Source organism: Pyrgilauda ruficollis, unplaced genomic scaffold, assembly GCF_017590135.1.
Source record: "Pyrgilauda ruficollis isolate IOZ18807 unplaced genomic scaffold, ASM1759013v1 scaffold161, whole genome shotgun sequence".
Taxonomy (NCBI): Eukaryota; Metazoa; Chordata; class Aves; order Passeriformes; family Passeridae; genus Pyrgilauda; species Pyrgilauda ruficollis.
The window spans coordinates 27,601-46,215 of NW_024514876.1; the positions used below are offsets into that span (position 1 = coordinate 27,601).

Genomic DNA, 18,615 nt, shown 5'->3' on the forward strand with positions numbered 1-18,615 from the left:
GGGACCAGACTGTCCATCCAGCCCAGTGAGTGCTCAGCTTTCCTGTGCCTCCTCTCTCCCAAATCCCTCCATGTCCCCTGGGGCACCCTGTGCACTCTGCTGGTGTGTGAATGGCAGAGCAGACTGGGAGGAGAGCAGAGAGGCTCCTTCATTTATTGCTGCTGCTGTGAACCTTCAGCAGAGGTTCTGAGCTGCTGGAAATGCACAGAAACTCCCCCTTGCACAGGGACCTGCCCTTGGAACAAGGGCTCAGGAGAGGATTTTGCCTTCTCCTGGGTACCAGCAGTGCCTCTGAGCCTGTTCAGTCTGACAGCTGTGCAAGGGCTTTGTCCAAAGGCATTTGAGGAGAGGGCTGACAGGGACATTTTGTGATTTTGGTGAGACAGGGACGTTTTGTGTTCTGGGTGAGGCTGCTGTGTGGTGTAGGATGGCCCAGCTCAGCAATTGCTGCTTTCCCTTCCTTTCACTGCTTCTTTAACCTCTCTGGGAGAGCCCCATGTCCCTCTCTTCTGGCTCTTTGCTCTCTGCTGGGGGCTGTGGGGTTTGCTGGAGCTGGCCCTGGCTGTGGCTTTTGCAGGGGCAGGGCTGGGCAGGCTCAGCTTTGGGGCTGGCAGCAGAGTTTCTGTGAACGGCACTGGGCAGGTCCAGCTTAAGTGTCCTGGGGGTGAGACACGGGGGAGGAAGAGGGACCTGGGCACCCCTGGCATTGGGGGCAATTCTTTCTCATCTGCCCACGTGGGCATGGCGGTGGGATTCCACCTCCATGGATTTCTTGGTTGTTTTTACAATCTGAGAGCTCAGGAATGGGACAGGAGGGACATTGCTGTGTGGGGGGTGGAGCAGGTGACAAGGACAGCCCTGGATCTCACTGGGGAACCTTGTGCTGTTTTCTGGAGTGAAAGGGGTGTGTGGGTTTGTCAGTGGGTGGGAATTGAGCATCCACTGGAAAATTGCCCTTGGGATTGGCACCAAACTGAAGGTGACACCTGCAAGGTGGAAACGCAGCTTGAAGGAGTGAGGACAGCAAAGTGCCATCCCTCACCTGGGGAAAACCACCTGGGCTGTGTTGGGAAGGGCTCTGCCCAGGGATGGAGCTGGTGCAAGGGTGGGATGAGGGACAGGGAACAGCCAGGAGCAGGAAAGACATTCTGAGTGTGCAGGAAGGGCCAAGAGAAAATCTCTCATTTGGGGGCAAGGTCCTGGTGCTGAGTGAGAGCTGTGCTCATCACTGGGCATCTTCTCTGTGTGGGGCAGAGATGCTGCCAGGGCTCATCTCTGCCAGGCCTGAAGGGGATGCCCAGCTGGGACTGCGCCAGAGAAATCCCAGGCAGCAGAGCACAGCTTTCCAGGGAACCAGCCCAGGAGGAGACTGACAGGGTTTTTGTTGAGAAGGCAAACACTGTGTGTGAGTAGTTATGGCAACAAGATCAGCTTTGGAGGTGGAACTCAGCTGAGAGTCAATCCCAGTAAGTTTGAAAGTTTATTCCTGCTTCCCCCTATGGAACAGCCCTGCAGTCCCCAGTCAGTGAGAGGGAAGTGCGGGGAGATGGATTCAATCCAGGGGAATTTTGCTGTTTTCTCTGCCTACAGAAGGGACCTGGCCTCAGCAGGGCCATGAATTTCCTCCTTCTCTCTGCCCTGGCAGCCCCTGCTCTCTCCTTGCCCCAGGCAGAGCTCCTGAGTCCTCTTGCTGAGGATGGACAGTTCCTGCCATGGCCCTGCAGAGCTCTGGAATCAGGCTGGGATGCTGGAGGCTGTGTCTGGCCCAGCCCAGGGAGCTGCTCCTTGGCTCCACGGAGGAAAGGAGCAATGGACACTGCTCCTGTTGGCAGCACAGCCCCAGCTGCCATCCCTGCTCTGGGGGGCATTCCCCGACCTTCCTCCCAGGGCTGCAGGGATCCTTGGCTCCCAGAGCTGCTGCTGCTGGGCAGGAGCTGCTCTGCTGCTCCTGGAGCAGGAAGAGGCAGCAGAGCTGATGGTTTTTGCTGGGCTCTGAAGGACTGTGTGAGCTCAGGGAGCTACAAACTGACCCTGGGGCCAGGGACACGCCTGCTTGTGCAGCCCGGTGAGTACAAGAGCTGCCCACTGGGGCAATTCCTGGCCCTGCTGTCCCTGTCCTCCCTTCCCACCTCCCTCAGCACTTCCCAGGCATCCCCAGACAGGAACAGACTGCTGCTTTGGCCCTTCTTGCCCAGCCTGCTCTCCTCTTCCTCAGCCAGGGCATCTGGCATTGGGCTGCACAAAGTGTGCCCAGCTCCTGGGGCACCCACGGGGCTCAGAGCCACCTCTGAAACCCCCCCAGACCCAAAGCTGGGGGTGCCCAGGGGGTCCCTGCCGAGGAGCAGGTGCCACTGGTTCTGGGGGTGCCTTGCCATGGCTGGGACTTGTCCCTCAAGGCTGCTCAAAATTGGCAAGAGCAAAGGGAGCTGCTGCTTTCCAGGCAGGAGCTGGGGAAGAAGATGTTGCCTGGTGCAGGGAATGGAGCCTGTTGTGTCAGGAAGCTTTGCTGGTGCCTGGATTTGCAGATGCTTTGAGATCGAGTGCAGGGCTGGCAGAGGAGTTTTTGCAATGGAATGTGTCAGGGTGTAAATGTGGCAGCCAGAATCATTTTTGGCAAGGGGACGGTGCTTTCAGTCCTGCCAGGTGAGCAAGCCCTTGGCCTGGGAAGGGGAATTGCTGCATTTCTCTCTTGCTCTTGGTTGTTTGGAGGGGCACAGCTTTGGGAAGCACAATGTTTGCAGCCCTGCCGTGGCCCAGGTGTCTCCTGGATTTGGGATTCCCACATGGCCCCTGCCCTCTGCTCTGTTCCAGCATCCAGAGCCTTTTTCCAGAGACTCTGGTGCCTGGAATAATTTCCAGCAGGAGGATTTGCTCTTTAGACAATGAGCTGTGGGCATGGCAATGCCATGCTGATAGTGCACCAGCCCAAAGGAGCAGAGGGGAGGTTTGGGAGAGAGAGACAGGTGGATAAACTTGTGCTCAGAGCTTGTGTGTGCCTGGGAATGGCCAGCTCTGGGCTTCTGTCACGGGCTCTGCTCTGGGACAGCAGCTCCAGCTCCCCTTGAGCTCAGGGCTCCAGTCCTCTGTGGCCAGGGCAGGGGCTCAGAGCCTGAGTGCTGCAATCTCTGTGCCCCAAAAATTCTGTCCTGCTTCTGGGCAATGCAAGGAATGGCCCTGCTGGAGTGGAGAGCCAGCCCTGCAGTGCTGGAACACCTCTGGCACTGCTAAATGTCTCCTGGAGCTGGAGATCTGGGCTGCTGGCAAGGTGCCCTGTGCCAGGGTCCCTGATCCAGGCTGCCTCCAGGGGCTTCTTCCCTTCCCTTTGCCATTGCAGGGCAAGCAGCCTTTGGGGCAGGGATCCCAAATTCTCCCTGATAACTGAGGGGGAGCTTCTTCCCATCTCTGACATGTTTGGTGGCCCCAATCCAGTGCAGTTCTCCCCAGGGATTGAACAGAGAAATGGGGTTTGGGCAAAGAGAGGCCAGAGGAGATCTCTGGAAATCGGTGTGGGTGCTCAGAGCCCCTGGCAGGGCAGCTCCAGGGCTCGGGGGATCCCAGCCCTGCAGCAGCCCCTGAGAGCTGGATGGAGAGGCCCATTTTGTAATGAGCTCTCACGCTGTGTGAGCTCTGCAAACTGGGGAAAACCGATCTGGGGGAGTGGAACCAGACTTCTCATTGCCCCAGGTGAGTTGTCTGAGCCAAGCTGGACCCAACAGAGACAATGCTGAGCTGCACCAAGAGCACTGCAGTGGATTTGTGGAGAAATTTGGGCTGGTTTTAGTGTTCTGAAAAAATAACTGGGAGGCTTTGTGCTTAACCAGTGTGTTCTGGAAATGTGTCAGTGCTGGGGAAAAGAATTATTGGAAAAGTGAAGGCAAGTAAGTGAAATGCAAGAGCAGGGATATGTAAGACTAAATAAGATTTCTGAGATTTGGGACACTGATCCCAGTGGAAAACTTCAGCCCACTCAAAACCAGGGATAATGTTTGGAAAGGAGGAGCAAAATGCAGTTCAGACTGTTGCAGCAGCTGTAGCAGTGATCTCTGGGTTACTGCTGGAGCTGCAGAACTGGAGCCACAACCCAGAGAGCAGAAATGGGAATGACACGAGCTGTGGATGTTTTCTGTTAGTAGTGGGGTTTGGGAGGATGTGTTTGGACACTCCCTGCTAAATTTCATGGTTTAGGGGTGAACATGGCACTGCTGGGTATGGGTTGGACTTCATGATCTTGGAGGGCTTTTCCAACCTGAACAGTTTTGTTTGAGATCGAGTGCAGGGCTGGCAGAGGAGTTTTTGCAATGGAATGTGTCAGGGTGTAAATGTGGCAGCCAGAATCATTTTTGGCAAGGGGACGGTGCTTTCAGTCCTGCCAGGTGAGCAAGCCCTTGGCCTGGGAAGGGGAATTGCTGCATTTCTCTCTTGCTCTTGGTTGTTTGGAGGGGCACAGCTTTGGGAAGCACAATGTTTGCAGCCCTGCCATGGCCCAGGTGTCTCCTGGATTTGGGTTTCCCACGTGGGCCAAAATTGGGATTGGGAGGATGTGTTTGGACACTCCTTGCTAAATTTAATGGTTCAGGGGTGAGCATGGCACTGCTGGGGTATGGGTTGAACTTCATGGTTTTGGAGGGCTTTTCCAACCTGAACAATCCCATGTTGCTAAAATTTCAAGTATGAATCATTACAACATGAAGTGCACCCTGCAAAAGAGGGTGGACATGGCAAGAAGAGAGAGCCGAAAGGTGACACAGCCTGATGGGATTCAGCAGCAGCAGTCAGGAGGCTCCAAACACATTCTGGGAGGTTGTGTGTGCACTCAGGGATGGCACAGGTGCTGCTGCTGCGTGGAGAGAGAGGACAGAATACACAGATGAGGAATTAACCGGGCAGAGGAACGGGGCTGAAGGAAGGGCTGATTTGTGCTGAGGTGATAGAGGTTCACCAGTAATGGTGAGCATTACTGGATCACTAACCAGTAATGTTGGTGAGCATGTTTGGATCTGCTGGAGGGCAGGAGGGCTCTGCAGAGGGATCTGGACAGGCTGGGTAGATGAGCTGAGTTTAACAAGGCCAAGTGCTGGGTCCTGCACTTTGGCCACAACAACCCCTGCAGCGCCACAGGCTGGGAACAGAGAGGCTGGACAGCAGCCAGGCAGAAAGGGACCTGGGGGACAGATGGACAGCAGCTGGACATGAGCCAGCAGTGTGCCCAGGTGGCCAAGAAGGCCAATGGCTCCTGGCCTGGATCAAGAATGGTGTGGCCAGCAGGAGCAGGGCAGTGATTCCTCCCCTGTGCTCAGCACTGGTTGGGCAGCACCTCGAGTGCTGTGTCCAGTTCTGGGCCCCACAATTTAGGAAGGACATGGAGGGGCTGGAGCATGTCCAGAGAAGGGAACAAGAGTGGGGAGGGGTCTGGAACAAAAACCCTGTGAGGAACAGCTGAGGGAGCTGGGGGTGTTTATCCTGGAGAAGAGGAGACCTCATCACTCTCCACAGCTCCCGGCCAGGAGGGTGCAGCCAGGTGGGGTCTGGCTCTGCTCCCAGGTGACCACAGACAGAAAGAGAGGACACAGCCTTAAGCTGCACCAGGAGAAGTTCAGGTTGGACATCAGCAAAAAATCCTTCACTGAAAGAGGAGTTGGGCACTGGAATTGTCTGCCCAAGGAGGGGCTGGAGTCCATCCCTGGAGGGTTTAACAAAGCCTGGACGGGCACTCAATGCCAGGGTTGGGTCACGAGGAGGTGCTGGGTCACAGGTTGGACTTGATCTCAAAGGTCTTTTCCAACCTAATTTATTCTGTGATTCTGTGGGCTGTTTACAATAAAACCTTGCCATGTTCTCCAGCCTTCACCCAGCACACACCCACCCCAGGGCACCATTTTGCAAAGGGCTGTGTCACAGTGTAATTCTGGGACTTAACGGCAAGCTTACCTTTGGAGCTGGAACCAAACTCGTGGTTTCTCCAGGTATGTCTGAATTCAGGTAGAATTCAGGTAGAATTCAGGTAAAATCCAGGTAGAAGTTCTTCTTTTAGCTCACAAATTATTTTGCCTATTTTGCCACCCCACAATATTTTAGCAACAGGACAATGAATTTTCAGTTGGTATTAAGAGCAAGTGATTTCCATGGCTGCAAGTATATTCTCCTCTCCCTGTTCCTGAGAATGAACATAGAGGTTTTACATCTGCAAGAGGATTTGTCTTGGAAATTCAGGAACTGGGCTCCTACATCAATCTCCTCAAATAGAGGAGAAGTGAAATGGTGAAAACCAGCACAGACCAGCAAAATGCAGAGGTTTGATAAAGCTGTAGGAGGTAAAAAGGACTTTTCTTGTATGTTGGGGATAACCAGACTCATAATTGTGTGTGGACACAAAAAATGCACATATTGGGTCAGTGCTGTGGAGATCCTTGAGCTGTGACCATGGGGGTGGGTTTGTGTTTATAAACAGGATATAAACAGAATATAATGATATAAACACAAGGCAGGCAGGGAGCTCAGGGGTGACACCAAGCTGATGTCACAGCCAGCTTGTGTTGATTTACCTTGTCCTGCAACATCCAGGTGAAGCTTGGAGCAGGTTAGAAGTGAGGATCTGGAGCTGGTGGAGAGCAGCGTGGCCAGCCTTAAAACTGAGGGCGGCAGAAATATTTGGATGGAGGGGAAATAGTTAATTACTGAATTAATACTAAATAATAATAGTAATTACTGAAAAAGTTAATTACTGAATGACTTTGGGGGAAGGATGGAAAGGTGACTCTTACCTCAAAATATTTTTTTCTGAAGAAAAAAGGATGGATAGAAAAGTGTGCTTTGACTGTTGCTGCCATAAATGTATGAAAAAAATCCCCCCAAAATCCTGCATTTCTTGTTTGAAACCCTTTGTAAAAGGGAAAGTAACACTTGCCAAGATATTGATATTTGTTGTAAATGTACCAAATTTTCCAAATTCCTTTAAAATATATTTAGGATTGTTTAATATCTAAATTGAGTGAGTTTATACCTGAAAAGTAATGTTTTTGTTTCTTAAAATAGTAGTGATTCTTAAGATAATTTCAACAGTTAAAAAACAACAACATAGGGAAAGAATTCCTTCTGGAAACCTCTGAGGAAAATAATTTTATTTTAAATGACCCCCCTGACCCTCTTCAAAAACATCTGAGAGAAATGAGAATATCAAATTTATATGGAGCCATCAGCAAGCTCAAGGAGCTGTGAATCAGAGCTCTGAGTTCATGAAGGTGTCTCCAGATTTACCATTATGGTAAATTTACTGTAGATTTACCATTATTTACCATGTCTGTGTGCAGCTGCTCCAGATCTTGCTCTGGTCCCACTGGAGGAACATTCCTAACACATCCTGAAACCTCAGGGTGCAGTGGCAGAGTGAGCAATGATCTCCCTGCCCCAGTGAAACTGCACACCAAAAAGAGCTTTCTACTCAAAAGCTAAATGGCAACTTTATTGGAATCACTCTGGACTAATTCAGGTGGCAAATCCAAGGGAATGGGATGATGGAGGTTTCACTGCACCATCAGTGCCTAGGGACTGATTTACTGCAGTAATAGTAAATAAATTAATTTTTGAGAGAGGAATCTGACTGGCAGAATAAATAAATGAGGAATGAGATGGAGAATAGAAGTTGTGGTGCAGGTGGCTTTCTGGAAGCAGTGGGACAAACATGATTGAGGGGAATATTAAGGAGAGTGTGTTTGGGAGTGCAAAATGCAAAATACCACATGAAAAGAAGGTCAGTAGGTGGAAAAGTCCCAGGTAAATGGATCTGTGTGTTCATAGAGATAAACAGGATTTCTTTTGGTGGAGTATTTAATTGCTGAAGGCTCCATTCAGTGCTGCTCTGGATATTGTAGAGGCATGTGCTATTGTGTAGCTCTGGAGGTAATTACAAACTCACATTTGGATCTGGGACAAGACTTCTGGTTTTGCCAGGTACATTTACCCTGATGTTTTTAATAATTTCCAGGCTTGTTAATACACACCAAGACCTGGGGAATGGCAGCTGTCAGGGCACTGCAGCCCACCTCGAGCAGGGGCATTTAGCTCAGGGCAGCTGTCCAAGCTGGCTCAGGCTCCCAGGGCTCCTCCTCTGGTTGCTCACCTGGGATCAGCCCAGACAGAGCTGGTTCTGCTCTGCTGCAGGGTCAGTCAGGTGGATTTGTTCCCTCCTAAAGGGTCAGTCCAGGCCACTTCCATTGGCCTCAAGAAAAGCCATGGATTGCACACGTCAGGTGGAAATGCATTGGGAAGGAAGGATGTTTATAATATTTCCACTGCTGGCCAAGAGCCAGGGATGTGCACCCAGAACCCAGAAAGACAAATCCCTGCTGGGCTGCATCCCCAGCAGCATTGCCCAGGAGATTGAGGGGTTGATTGTCCCCCCTGCTCTGCTCTGCTCTGCCCTGGGGAGACCCCCACCTCTGGGGTGCCAGGAAGGACAAGGACCTGCTGGAGTGGTTAAAGGAATGCCACAAAATCCCTCAGAGGGATGGAGCAGCTCTCCTGTGGGACAGGCTGAGAGGGATGGGGTGGTCTAACCTGGACAAAGCTCCAGAGAGACCTTATTTCAGCCTTTCAGTACTTAAAAGTATTCAGACTTATAAGAAATATGGAGAATAAGTTTTTAAAACAAGCTGTAGTGACAGGACAGAGAGTAATGGTTTTAAACTAAAAGAGGATAGATTGAAGCTGGAGTTAAAGGAGAATTTTTTTTTTACTGTGAGAGTGGTGAAACAGCAGCACAGGTTGCCCAGAGAGGTGGTACATGCCCCATTCATGGACACATTCCAGGTCAGGCTGGATGGGGCTCTGAGCAATCCTAGTTGAAGTTGTCCCTGGTCATTGCAGGAGAGTTGATTTAGATGATCTTTAAAGTTCTCTCCAATCCAAACCACTTTGTGATTTAGAAAATACCCACTTAGGGTGATAATCACCATTTTAGCTGGTCTTTGTGTCAGAACACCACCGAGGAGCATTGCACTACAACATTTTTAACATCAGTGTTGGAATGGGGAGTGACTGCTTTTACCTGGCTTAGCTGATGCGTGGACACTGAGTTATCCACAAATATTCCAAGGGAATTCTGCCTGTGGCTGGGGCTTGCAGCTCTGCTGAGCTGCTGCAGGACCATTTGTGACACTCCAGGCACTGCAGAGCTGGGAGACAGAGTGTGAATTCCCAAAAAATGGAGTTTTCAGACTGCCTGTGAGACCCAGACAGAGGCACTGAAAGCTGTGAGGACACAGCTGCAGCCAAGGGGTGCTCACAAAGGATTCCTGGGTCTTGTGAGTTATGGGGATGGAGAGGGAAAAAACTGACTTTAGGAAAAAGAACCTTGTTGGTGATCAAAGTACGTGGGAAATGGATTTGTAGGGAATTCTCCAAGCCTGGCAGAAGGCTCACACAGTGTGCATCTGTGTGCAAACCTGGAGAGAAGAAATGCTGACTTAGAAATGCCATGGAACAGGACAGACATTGCTGAGAGAGAAATGGAACTAGAAACAAGTTTCAAAGGATGGCCTTGCAAATAACACTAGATACTTTGGAGAAATAGAACTGTGAAAGATGCATTGTAGTAGGACCACAAGGGGTAATTTCAGATGATTGGCTTTAAGGCATTTACAGCATGGTGTGGCAAAATAGGCCAAGAAACACTTATAGTGTATTGAAATTAGGAAATAGTTGGATTCTGGTTGTGATGGCATGAATTATAACATCTGTATTGTCTCACCCTTCTCATGAGACTGAAAACAGTATAGAAGTTTTTAAAATGCCCCTCAGTTACCCCATCTCTGGGTCAGAAAAAGGCTTTATTCGAAGGTAGTAAATACTGAGGAGAAAAGCTGGGCTGAAAGGTTGTGGCCGAGCTGCAAGGCTCAGTGATCTGGAATTTGAGGTGATGTTACAGGTGGAAAAGCAGATCATTCCTTGTATTGCCCCAAAATATACAGCACCACGCAGCTGTAACCAGTGAATGAAAGATCAGTTTTTAAATTTGATCCCTGTGTTTCTGATCCTGATAATTTTCTGGTAGATTTATTTGGTACTTTGATATTAAGTAGCATATTTCATCATTGCCCCTGCTCTGGGCTGTCTGCTGACCTGGCTGCCAGCATGCATGGCAGAAACCTGCCCACATTTTTGTAGAGGCTGGCACCAGTGTGCCAACCAGGGATACAGCAAACCCACATTTGGAGCTGGGACCCAGCTTGTTGTTACCCCAAGTAAGTTTGAGCTTTCTGTTCCATATTAACACCAGGAATAGTAAATCATTTGTTTATTGGATAGATGTGATGCCTTTTGCTCTGGTCCTTGAATTAAGAGTCAGACACAGTTAAGGGATAAAAGGGTTTTTATCTCAGTATTGAATAAGGATCTTTTAGGTGCAATGATTCACCAAGGTGGAATACTTCAAATGCACACACACAGTAGATTGTGTATACAATTTTGTAGACCTTACAAATTAGCATATCTGACAAAGATTCCCTAATGAGAAGCTTAAATGAATGGTGTGACATTTCCCCATTCTAATGTATTCCCCCCAGATGAGCCTGATCTCAGTTTACAGAATGTGTTCTGGGCAGAACCTTGTTTTCCCAAGATAGTGTAGGGTTTTCCATCTGTGAGGCCTTTAGGATATTTGTTCTCCTGGCCTAACAGAATACCAGGACTATGCTAAGATATCAGGCTTAAAGAGTTACAAATATAAGAGTACTGAGAATACATAAAAGGTATACAAAAAGAAAAGGCAAAAAAAACCCCCCATCATGGCATAAGATGGACCAGGGATTTCATGGAAGAATATTCCAATTTCTTTTCAGCTTCCCTTGGCAGAAGCCAGTTGGAGATGCTGCTTGGAGTGCCAGCAGGGCTTGGCTGTGCTGTGGCACTGACCCACAGCAGCTGGTGGTGCCCACCCAGCTTTAACAGCCATGGCAGGGTCACTGGAGCTTCTTCTGATAAGGGCTTGGAGACTGGATTTTCTAAGTCTTAGCCTAAGGGAATATGTCCTGATCTTTCTATTTTAAAATCCATAACCATTGTATGATTCTAAGACTTTTTTTCCCCCCTGGAAACAAAATGTCTGCTATATAGAATAGAAAACTTGAGCTGGCAATTGAAAACCAGTCTGATTTTGCAAGAAAATAATGGAAAAGCATTTTGTGAAAATGACAGAGGTTCTCAGGAGGTTCATGAGCAACCACTTGAAGTCTTTTTGTTTTGAAATTGTCACCCAGCTGAGTTAATCCATCTCAATCACCTGTCAGAGAGTGGATTAGAGAAGCAGAATTGTTCCTTCTGACCCCCAAAATATTTTCTTAGCATTGTTGAAAGGAGCAGCAGAGGACATCATAGCAATGTTCTCCTGAGGTTTAGGTGGTGCCTGAGTAGATCTGTACATGAACACAAACAGGGTATTGCTTCCCAATAAGAAAAAACTCAGAAAAAATTCATCTCAATTTTTTCTGAATGTGAACACAAGCTAAAATCCCAGTATTTGTCCTGGTTTGGTACTAGAGAACTGTTTATTCCATCTCCTGACATGGGTATCTTCCTTTATTAATTCACTGTTACTTTTGGTTCAGTGGGAAATCTTCCCCTTAAAAGCTTTGTGAGAAGGTTTTGGTGGTTTGACTTCCCCAAGTCTAATTACAGAAAAACAAACACATTTTTTGGAAGGAGACCAGAATTATGCCTGAACTCTGTCAGTGAAGCAGCATATTGATATTTGCAAGCACTGAATGTCTCCTCAGAGTTCTCTGCCCTTTGGATGACAGGGCTGATGCTGGACTAGGGCATGCTTCTGCTGCCTGGGTGTCTCCAGACAGAGTCTAGGAAGGGTTCCAGTCCTAAATGTGTTCATCTGGTCTTGCTGTAGCCACCTCAGCATCCAGCTGGGAGCAGCACAGATAGAGAACATTTATTTCAGTGAGGAAGGAGATTTTGAGGCCCTTTCTAGACTTTCCCCATGGAAAGGAATGAAAATTTCTTCACCTGGGAGATGAGCTGTCCTCAGCATTCCTACAATGTGACAGATTTCACAGAGGACATCTGGCAGGTCTTTTGGAACTGGAGGGCAGACAGAAAACATCATAAAGTGCTTTTTGATCCAGTGGAGTTGCTCCTCTGGGGGCAGGATTGGCCTGTGTGGGTGGGCAGGAGGGGTCCAGGTGCTCCTGGGGTGGGCACCAGCTCCAGCCCAACTCCAGCTGTGGAATATCACATCCCAGGCTGAGGAGTGGTCAGAGCACCAAAAATTCACCCCAGTCCCAATCTGACCAGAGATGCAGATTGCTTTGGAAGGAATGGAGAATTTGATCATTTTCTGCATGGTAGCAGCTGGGAATTAATTCAGGATTTCTACTACAGCTTGTTTGGAGGGGAAAAAGAAAGGGCCCAGGTCTCAGTGTGATGCTGGAACAGGGTTCAGCTCCCCTGAAATCAGCCTTGGCTGTCTCTGTAGATTGGGCAGGAATTACATTTCAACAGCTCCTACTCCTCCACCTGGAGGACATCCTTCAGTAAAGATGAAATTGGGCAGCATGGAAAGCTCAGAGCATCATTATTTACTTCTTTTCTATTCTTTTATTATTTACCTCATTATTTACTCTTTCCTGTAAATAGAGGTGATAAATGTACAGCACCTCCAGCACAGGCACCAGCTCATCAAGCCAGAATAACAGGTCACAGGGCTGTGGTTAAAGTAGATGTTTTTTATCAAAATGATTTCAAACCTTCATGGGCAAACAAACCAAGGAACTTACAGGAACTGAACTGCAGCACCAGAACAGAGGCAGCCACCACTCTGAGTAAGAACAGGAAACTAATATTTTGCAGAGCTGCTGAAGCTTCCTGTGAAAAACAGACTTTATTGTTTCATGTGTTCAAGATCAAAGCACTGCACAGATTGAAAAGGAGAAAAACACCCTAATTTGGAGTGAGGTAGATATTTATCTCTTCAGAAAGCACAGTACTGGTGATGAGAGAGAAAGAGAGCAGCTTGACAAATTCCTCCTCTTCTCTTTCATTTCCATGTACCCCATGGCAGTGATCTACCCTGGCTCATCTGTATTTTATGCAGGGATTTATCATCAAGATTTTTAGCAGCTCCTGCCTTCCTCCCCTGACAAACAATCACTATTTGCAAAACACCAACTGGGAATATGGGAGCTGAGGGAGTCCCAGCAGACATCAGGCTGTATTTCTGCAAGGTTCACAAAGAGTTTTATCAGGTTCTTCAAAGCCAGGGCAAAGCTGGAATGGATGGATTACAATTCAGGAGATGGGCCAGAGAATGAGCCCTTGGGCTTTGTGGATTTATTTTTTTCCTGAGATGGTACTAATAGAGAAGTCTGGCTATTTCTCTGAGGTGGCAACAGCTAGGAGCAGAATGGATTAAGAATGTTAATTTCAGTGATAAAGAAGATTTTTAATCATTTTTCCCATGGGAAGAAATGAAAATTTCTTCATCTGGGAGCTAAGATGTCTTCAGTGTTTCTACAAGATTTATCAGTGAGGTGTGTGAACAGGGACAAAGCAAAGATTAAACTCAACTCTCAGTCCTACACAGTAGCACTGCATCAGTTTATAAATGTGAGCTGAAGCCCTCATTGAAATCTGTGAAGGCCAATGGAAAATGCAGCCACAGGGCTGCTGAGAGCCCCAAACCTGCATTGTATTGAAATATTTCATTTATTCATCATGAGAGCGCTTCAGTGTCTGGAACATTTTACTGTGAGCCATGAATAAGGATTTAGGAATTCACCTTCTCATAGAACCAGATGAAATGTGTGCTTAGAGGAGAAGTTTATAAAGCTAAACACACAAAAAAGAGTTTAACCACAGGTTGTGTTTTGATATTCCCTGTGTGCATCTCCAGGTGGCTGCATGTAAGACTGCAGGAACTATGATGCGTATTCTGACCTAAATCTTCTTTTCTCCACTTTGCAGAAGTGACTCCATCCCCCTCAGTCTACAGGCTGACCTCCAAAGATGCCCAGGGCCTGGAAATGTGCCTTATCACGGATTTCTCCCCCGAGCAGCTCACTCTGAGCTCTGCTGGGCAGCCCACGTCTGCTGTCGTGGGGCTGGCAGCTGCTGGGAGCAGCGAGGAGGAGTCCAGCTACCTGTCCACATACTGGGCCAGCAGGGATGAGCTGCGCTGTGCTGCCAGCCACGAGGGCTTTGGAGAGCTGCAGGGAGAGGACCCTGAGAGTGGTAATGGCATTTCTGGGGCTGGGAGCAGGCTTGGAGGTGCTCTGGGTGTGAGCAGGGCTGGGCTGCAGCCTGTTGGAGTGTTGCCTCCTTGCCTCTGTTTTCGTGTCAGATTAATGCCTTTTTTGACCCAGAAATGGGGCAACTGAGAAAAGTTAAAAAAAAAGAAAAAAGTTTAAAAGCTAAAAGTTAAAAAAAGTTTAAAAGCTTTCATTCCATTTTCAGTCTCATGTGAAGGATGAGACAATACAGATGTTATAATTCACACAATCAGAAGCTAATTATTTCCTAATTACAATACACTATAAGTGTTTCCTGGCCTATCAGCTTTAGCCACACCACACTGTAAATGCCTTAAAGCCAATCATCTAAAACTACCCCTTGTGGGTCTTACTACAATATATCTTTCATAGCTCTATTTCTGTAAAGTATCTCGCGTTATTTTTAAGGCCACCTTGAAACTTGGTTTGAGAATTTTCTATAAATTAATTTCCCACGCTGTAAGTCTCTGGCAAGCAATAGTTCCTTCTCCCAAGAAACAGTGTTACTTACTGTCTCAAAGCTAAATTGGGATTGTTCAGCCTGGAAAAGGGAAACTTTATAAGCATTTATTGGCCTATCAGCTTTTTGCCACACCATGCTGTAAATGCCTTAAAGCCAATCATCTAAAATCACCCCTCGTGGGTCCCACTACAATGCATCTTTCATAATTCTGGTTCTCCAAAGTATCTAATCTTATTTATAAAACCATCCTTTAAAACTTGTTTCTAGTTCCATTTCTCTCTCAGCAATGTCTGTCCTGTTCCATGGCATTTCTAAGTCAGCATTTCTTCTCTCCAGGTTTGCACACAGATGCACACTGTGTGAGCCTTCTGCCAGGCTTGGAGAATTCCCTACAAATCCATTTCCCACATTTCCCCCTCTCTTTTGAACGGAAAAAAACTTCTTTTCATGGTTTTGTTTATTGTCTTTCCTTCTTTTATTTTCTCTCTCCTTTTTTATTGTCTTTCCTTCCACCTTGGTGGAAACACGATTAAGGGTCAGCAGACTGGTACAATCATAGCAGAACACATTGTGGGGGGATAGAAAGCTTGAAATTCCTTTGTCCAAAGTGACACTGAAGTTTAATTAGATCATGTTTTATGCTTGCCGTGAAAAAAAAGGAGAAAATAAAGTTTATGGGAGGGTTTGTTGGCCAGAAATCCTGATTTAGTCCTTCTAAGCAGAGATAGCTTTACAGACCTCTGAAGAAGTACATTTTTGTTATTAATGACATTTGTGGTCACTCTCTGCAGGTGCCAGTGCTGTCTGTGTCACAGGGCTGTCCCTACACTTCAGGACAGGTATGTAACACAGCTTTTAGGAGAAAAGTTTGCCCTGACTAAAGTGAATGTCTTCCTGTCACCATTGAGTCAGAGACGACACAGAGTTCTATCAGAAGGCAAAAGGCAAAAGCCCCATTTATTTGAGCCTGTCCCCTTTTATAGCTTAGCTTGCTACAGGTGGACCTGATTGGTCATTAATCAATACTGTGGAAACCCAGGGCACTGGGGATATTTCTCTGTCTGCTCTGGGGTGCCCTGACCCCCAGGGGAGCACTGACTCTGACCCTCATTCATGGAGAAAGTTTCCTAAACTTCAAAATAGACTGGAACTTACAAAAGTATGAAATACATTATACAGAGTAGTGTAGGTGTATCACTTGGTGGGAAATTTAGGGTTTGGGATTTTTAGTATGTTGTGGATGGAAGCAAGATGGAGGGCACAGGGTGTTGTCCTGGGTTTCTTCTTCTTCATGGGTTTGGGTGGCATTTTGTAATTGGGCAGAAAAGTCTGCATTGTGGGCTCTGTGGGATCAGTTATTGGGTTAAAAGGGAAAATAATGCAGGTGTCAGTTCTTAATTGGATAGTTTAGTCTTAAAGGACCTTGTAACAAGAGATGTTGGCCATTTTGTGCCTTCTAATGAAAAGCTGAACTCACAGTAGTGAGACTGTTTCACTGATAAGAAATAATAAACACCTGAGTCTGAACATGAATTACTGTCTCAAGGGCCTTCAGACCCAGAGAAATAAATACATTTCACATGATTGGCTAATTAACAAGACACCCATTTGCGAACAACTTCATGAGGAAAACAACAAAACAGATTGTTAAAAACACCACCTACAGATTGTTTAATGTCTGACTATTATTGTTTATCCCCAGCTCCCTAAAGCTTCCCAGGCTGATTCTGGGAGAGCTTACCTAGCTTTCTCTCTCTCTGACCAGACTGTGACATCCACATCTTCCCAGATTTTTGCTGGTTTTCCCTGCTTGCAGAATTCTTTCTGAAGCAGCAAAAAAACAGAAAATTTCCCCAAAAGGGCCCCCACAGGTTTTAACATCAAGGCTGAAAGTCGTGGTGTTCATGCAGCCTTGCTGATCCAAGCTGATAATTTTATGCAGTGTAGTCATGCTCTTGCTCTGAATCACCACAGAGCTGCTGCTGCTGCTAAAAGCTTAAAATCTTGAGAAAAATATCACTCTGCTGCTCACCCCAGAGTGGCTCCAGGTACTGCTATGAGTCAGCACTGCTGCATTTCAGCCTTGAGAGTTGGGTTATTTTGGGTGCATAGACACCCAATGGAACAACAGTTAGCAGTGGTTTCTGTGCTCAGGGGTCACTGGAGCTGGGGTGTGTGCATGCAACAGTTTAGTCAGAGAGAGAGAAACCAGATAAACTTCCCCAGGAATTGTTCTGGGCACTTCTGAGAAGGTTAAGAGAAAGAATTAAAACGATCTTGCAGCTGGTGTTTTGAAGAGTTGTTTTCTCATAAGATGTTTACCAAAGTGTGTCTCCTTAATTAGCCAGTGGTGTTGATTAAATGACCAATCAGGTCCACCTGTATCAGAATGGTGTATATAAAAAGGGTTTCTAATGAAGAATGTATAAAAAAAGGGTTTCTAATGAAGAATGTATAAAAGAATGGGTTTCTGATGAAGAATATATAAAAGGATGGGTTTCTAATGAAGAATATAAAAAGAAAGTGTTTCTCATGAAGAATGTATAAAAGAAGGAGTTTCTAATGAAGAATGTATAAAACCAGGGGTTTCTAATAAAGAATGTATAAAATAATGGGTTTCTAATGAAGAATGTATAAAATAAGGGGTTTTTAATAAAGAATATATAAAATAAAGGGTTTCTAATGAAGAATGTATAAAAGAAGGGGTTTCTAATAAACTCAGATTCAGCCTTCTGATGAGACCTGGAGTCTGGGTGTTGCCTCACCCCGTTCCTGACCCAAAGGTGACAGGGCTGCACCTCAGCCACTCTGCCCCAGCTCCCTGGGGAGGGGTCAGGGCAGGGATCTGCTGCTCTGCCACTTCAAAGAGCAGAGCCTGTGCCTGCCCTGCTCACAGAGCAGCTGTGCTCTTGCAAATATTTCCAAAACACCATTTCAGGAAAATGTTCATCAGTAAACACAGTCAGCCTTTCAGCTCTCTGAAGGGTTCTCAATATTAAACTTACAGTGAGTTTTTGCTGACAGTTCTCTCCTTCTCCACTCTAGATCAACATATTTTGAAATACTAATGGTTTTGTAAGTTCAGATTAATATAAAATTCAAATAAAATTGTATTCTGTGATTAAAATAAAAATTGCTTTCATCCTGCCCATCTTCAAAAAAATATAGAGCGAGGAAGGAGGGCTGCCTCCAGCATCCTGGGTTCACAGTGCACAGTATTTAAAACCAGTTAGGTGGCTGGCAGACTGGCATCTTGGATAATTAAGTGGTTATTGATTGGAAGAAATTAAAGTCTCTGAGTCCTAAACCCAATCTCATTTCCTGCCCTGCCAGCTGACTCCATGACACAATGGAGCAACTTTGTTAAAAAGAGCTTTTATGTCTGGCACACGAGGATGTCTCAGTGCTCTTTTCAACTCTTCATTTTCTGGGTTTTTTTCCAGATGAACACTTGAACACCCTGTCCTTGTCACAGCTGGGCCTCAAAATCATTTTAATGAAAGGAATAATTTTTAATGTGCTGATGACAGTGCTTATGTGGAAGAAAAAAAAGGTGAGGATGCTTGGGGCGGGGGTCAGAAAACATCTGGATTGGTTCTTCAGCTCTGAATGCTCCTTCTCTCTGGAACAGCTGTTTATGCAGCTAAAATCTATCCAGTCTATCTAGACTTCTTTTGTCTGCCAGCAGTAAAATCCCTCCATTCCCCTGGCCATTCCATTTTCACCCACCCTTCAAGTGCTCTTCCTGGTCCATAAGAAATTATTTTCCTTTCATGACATTTGTCCCTTTTATTTGTCCATCCATCCCTTCCCTTGCCTGCATTCATCCATCAGGTTTCTCCCCTCACCTGTCTCCAGCTGGGAAAGTTTGATGTTACTGAC

At 46.8% G+C, this 18,615-nt stretch overlaps 1 gene segment (V, D, J or C); it reads left to right on the forward strand.

The window, feature by feature from the left end:
* The window catches only part of LOC121351173, a 41,106-nt gene that overhangs the window by 21,441 nt on the left and 1,050 nt on the right, over positions 1-18,615 (forward strand). The window contains 3 exon segments of the C gene segment in view: positions 13,966-14,232; positions 15,525-15,572; positions 18,177-18,286. Coding sequence covers positions 13,966-14,232; positions 15,525-15,572; positions 18,177-18,286 — 425 coding nt within the window.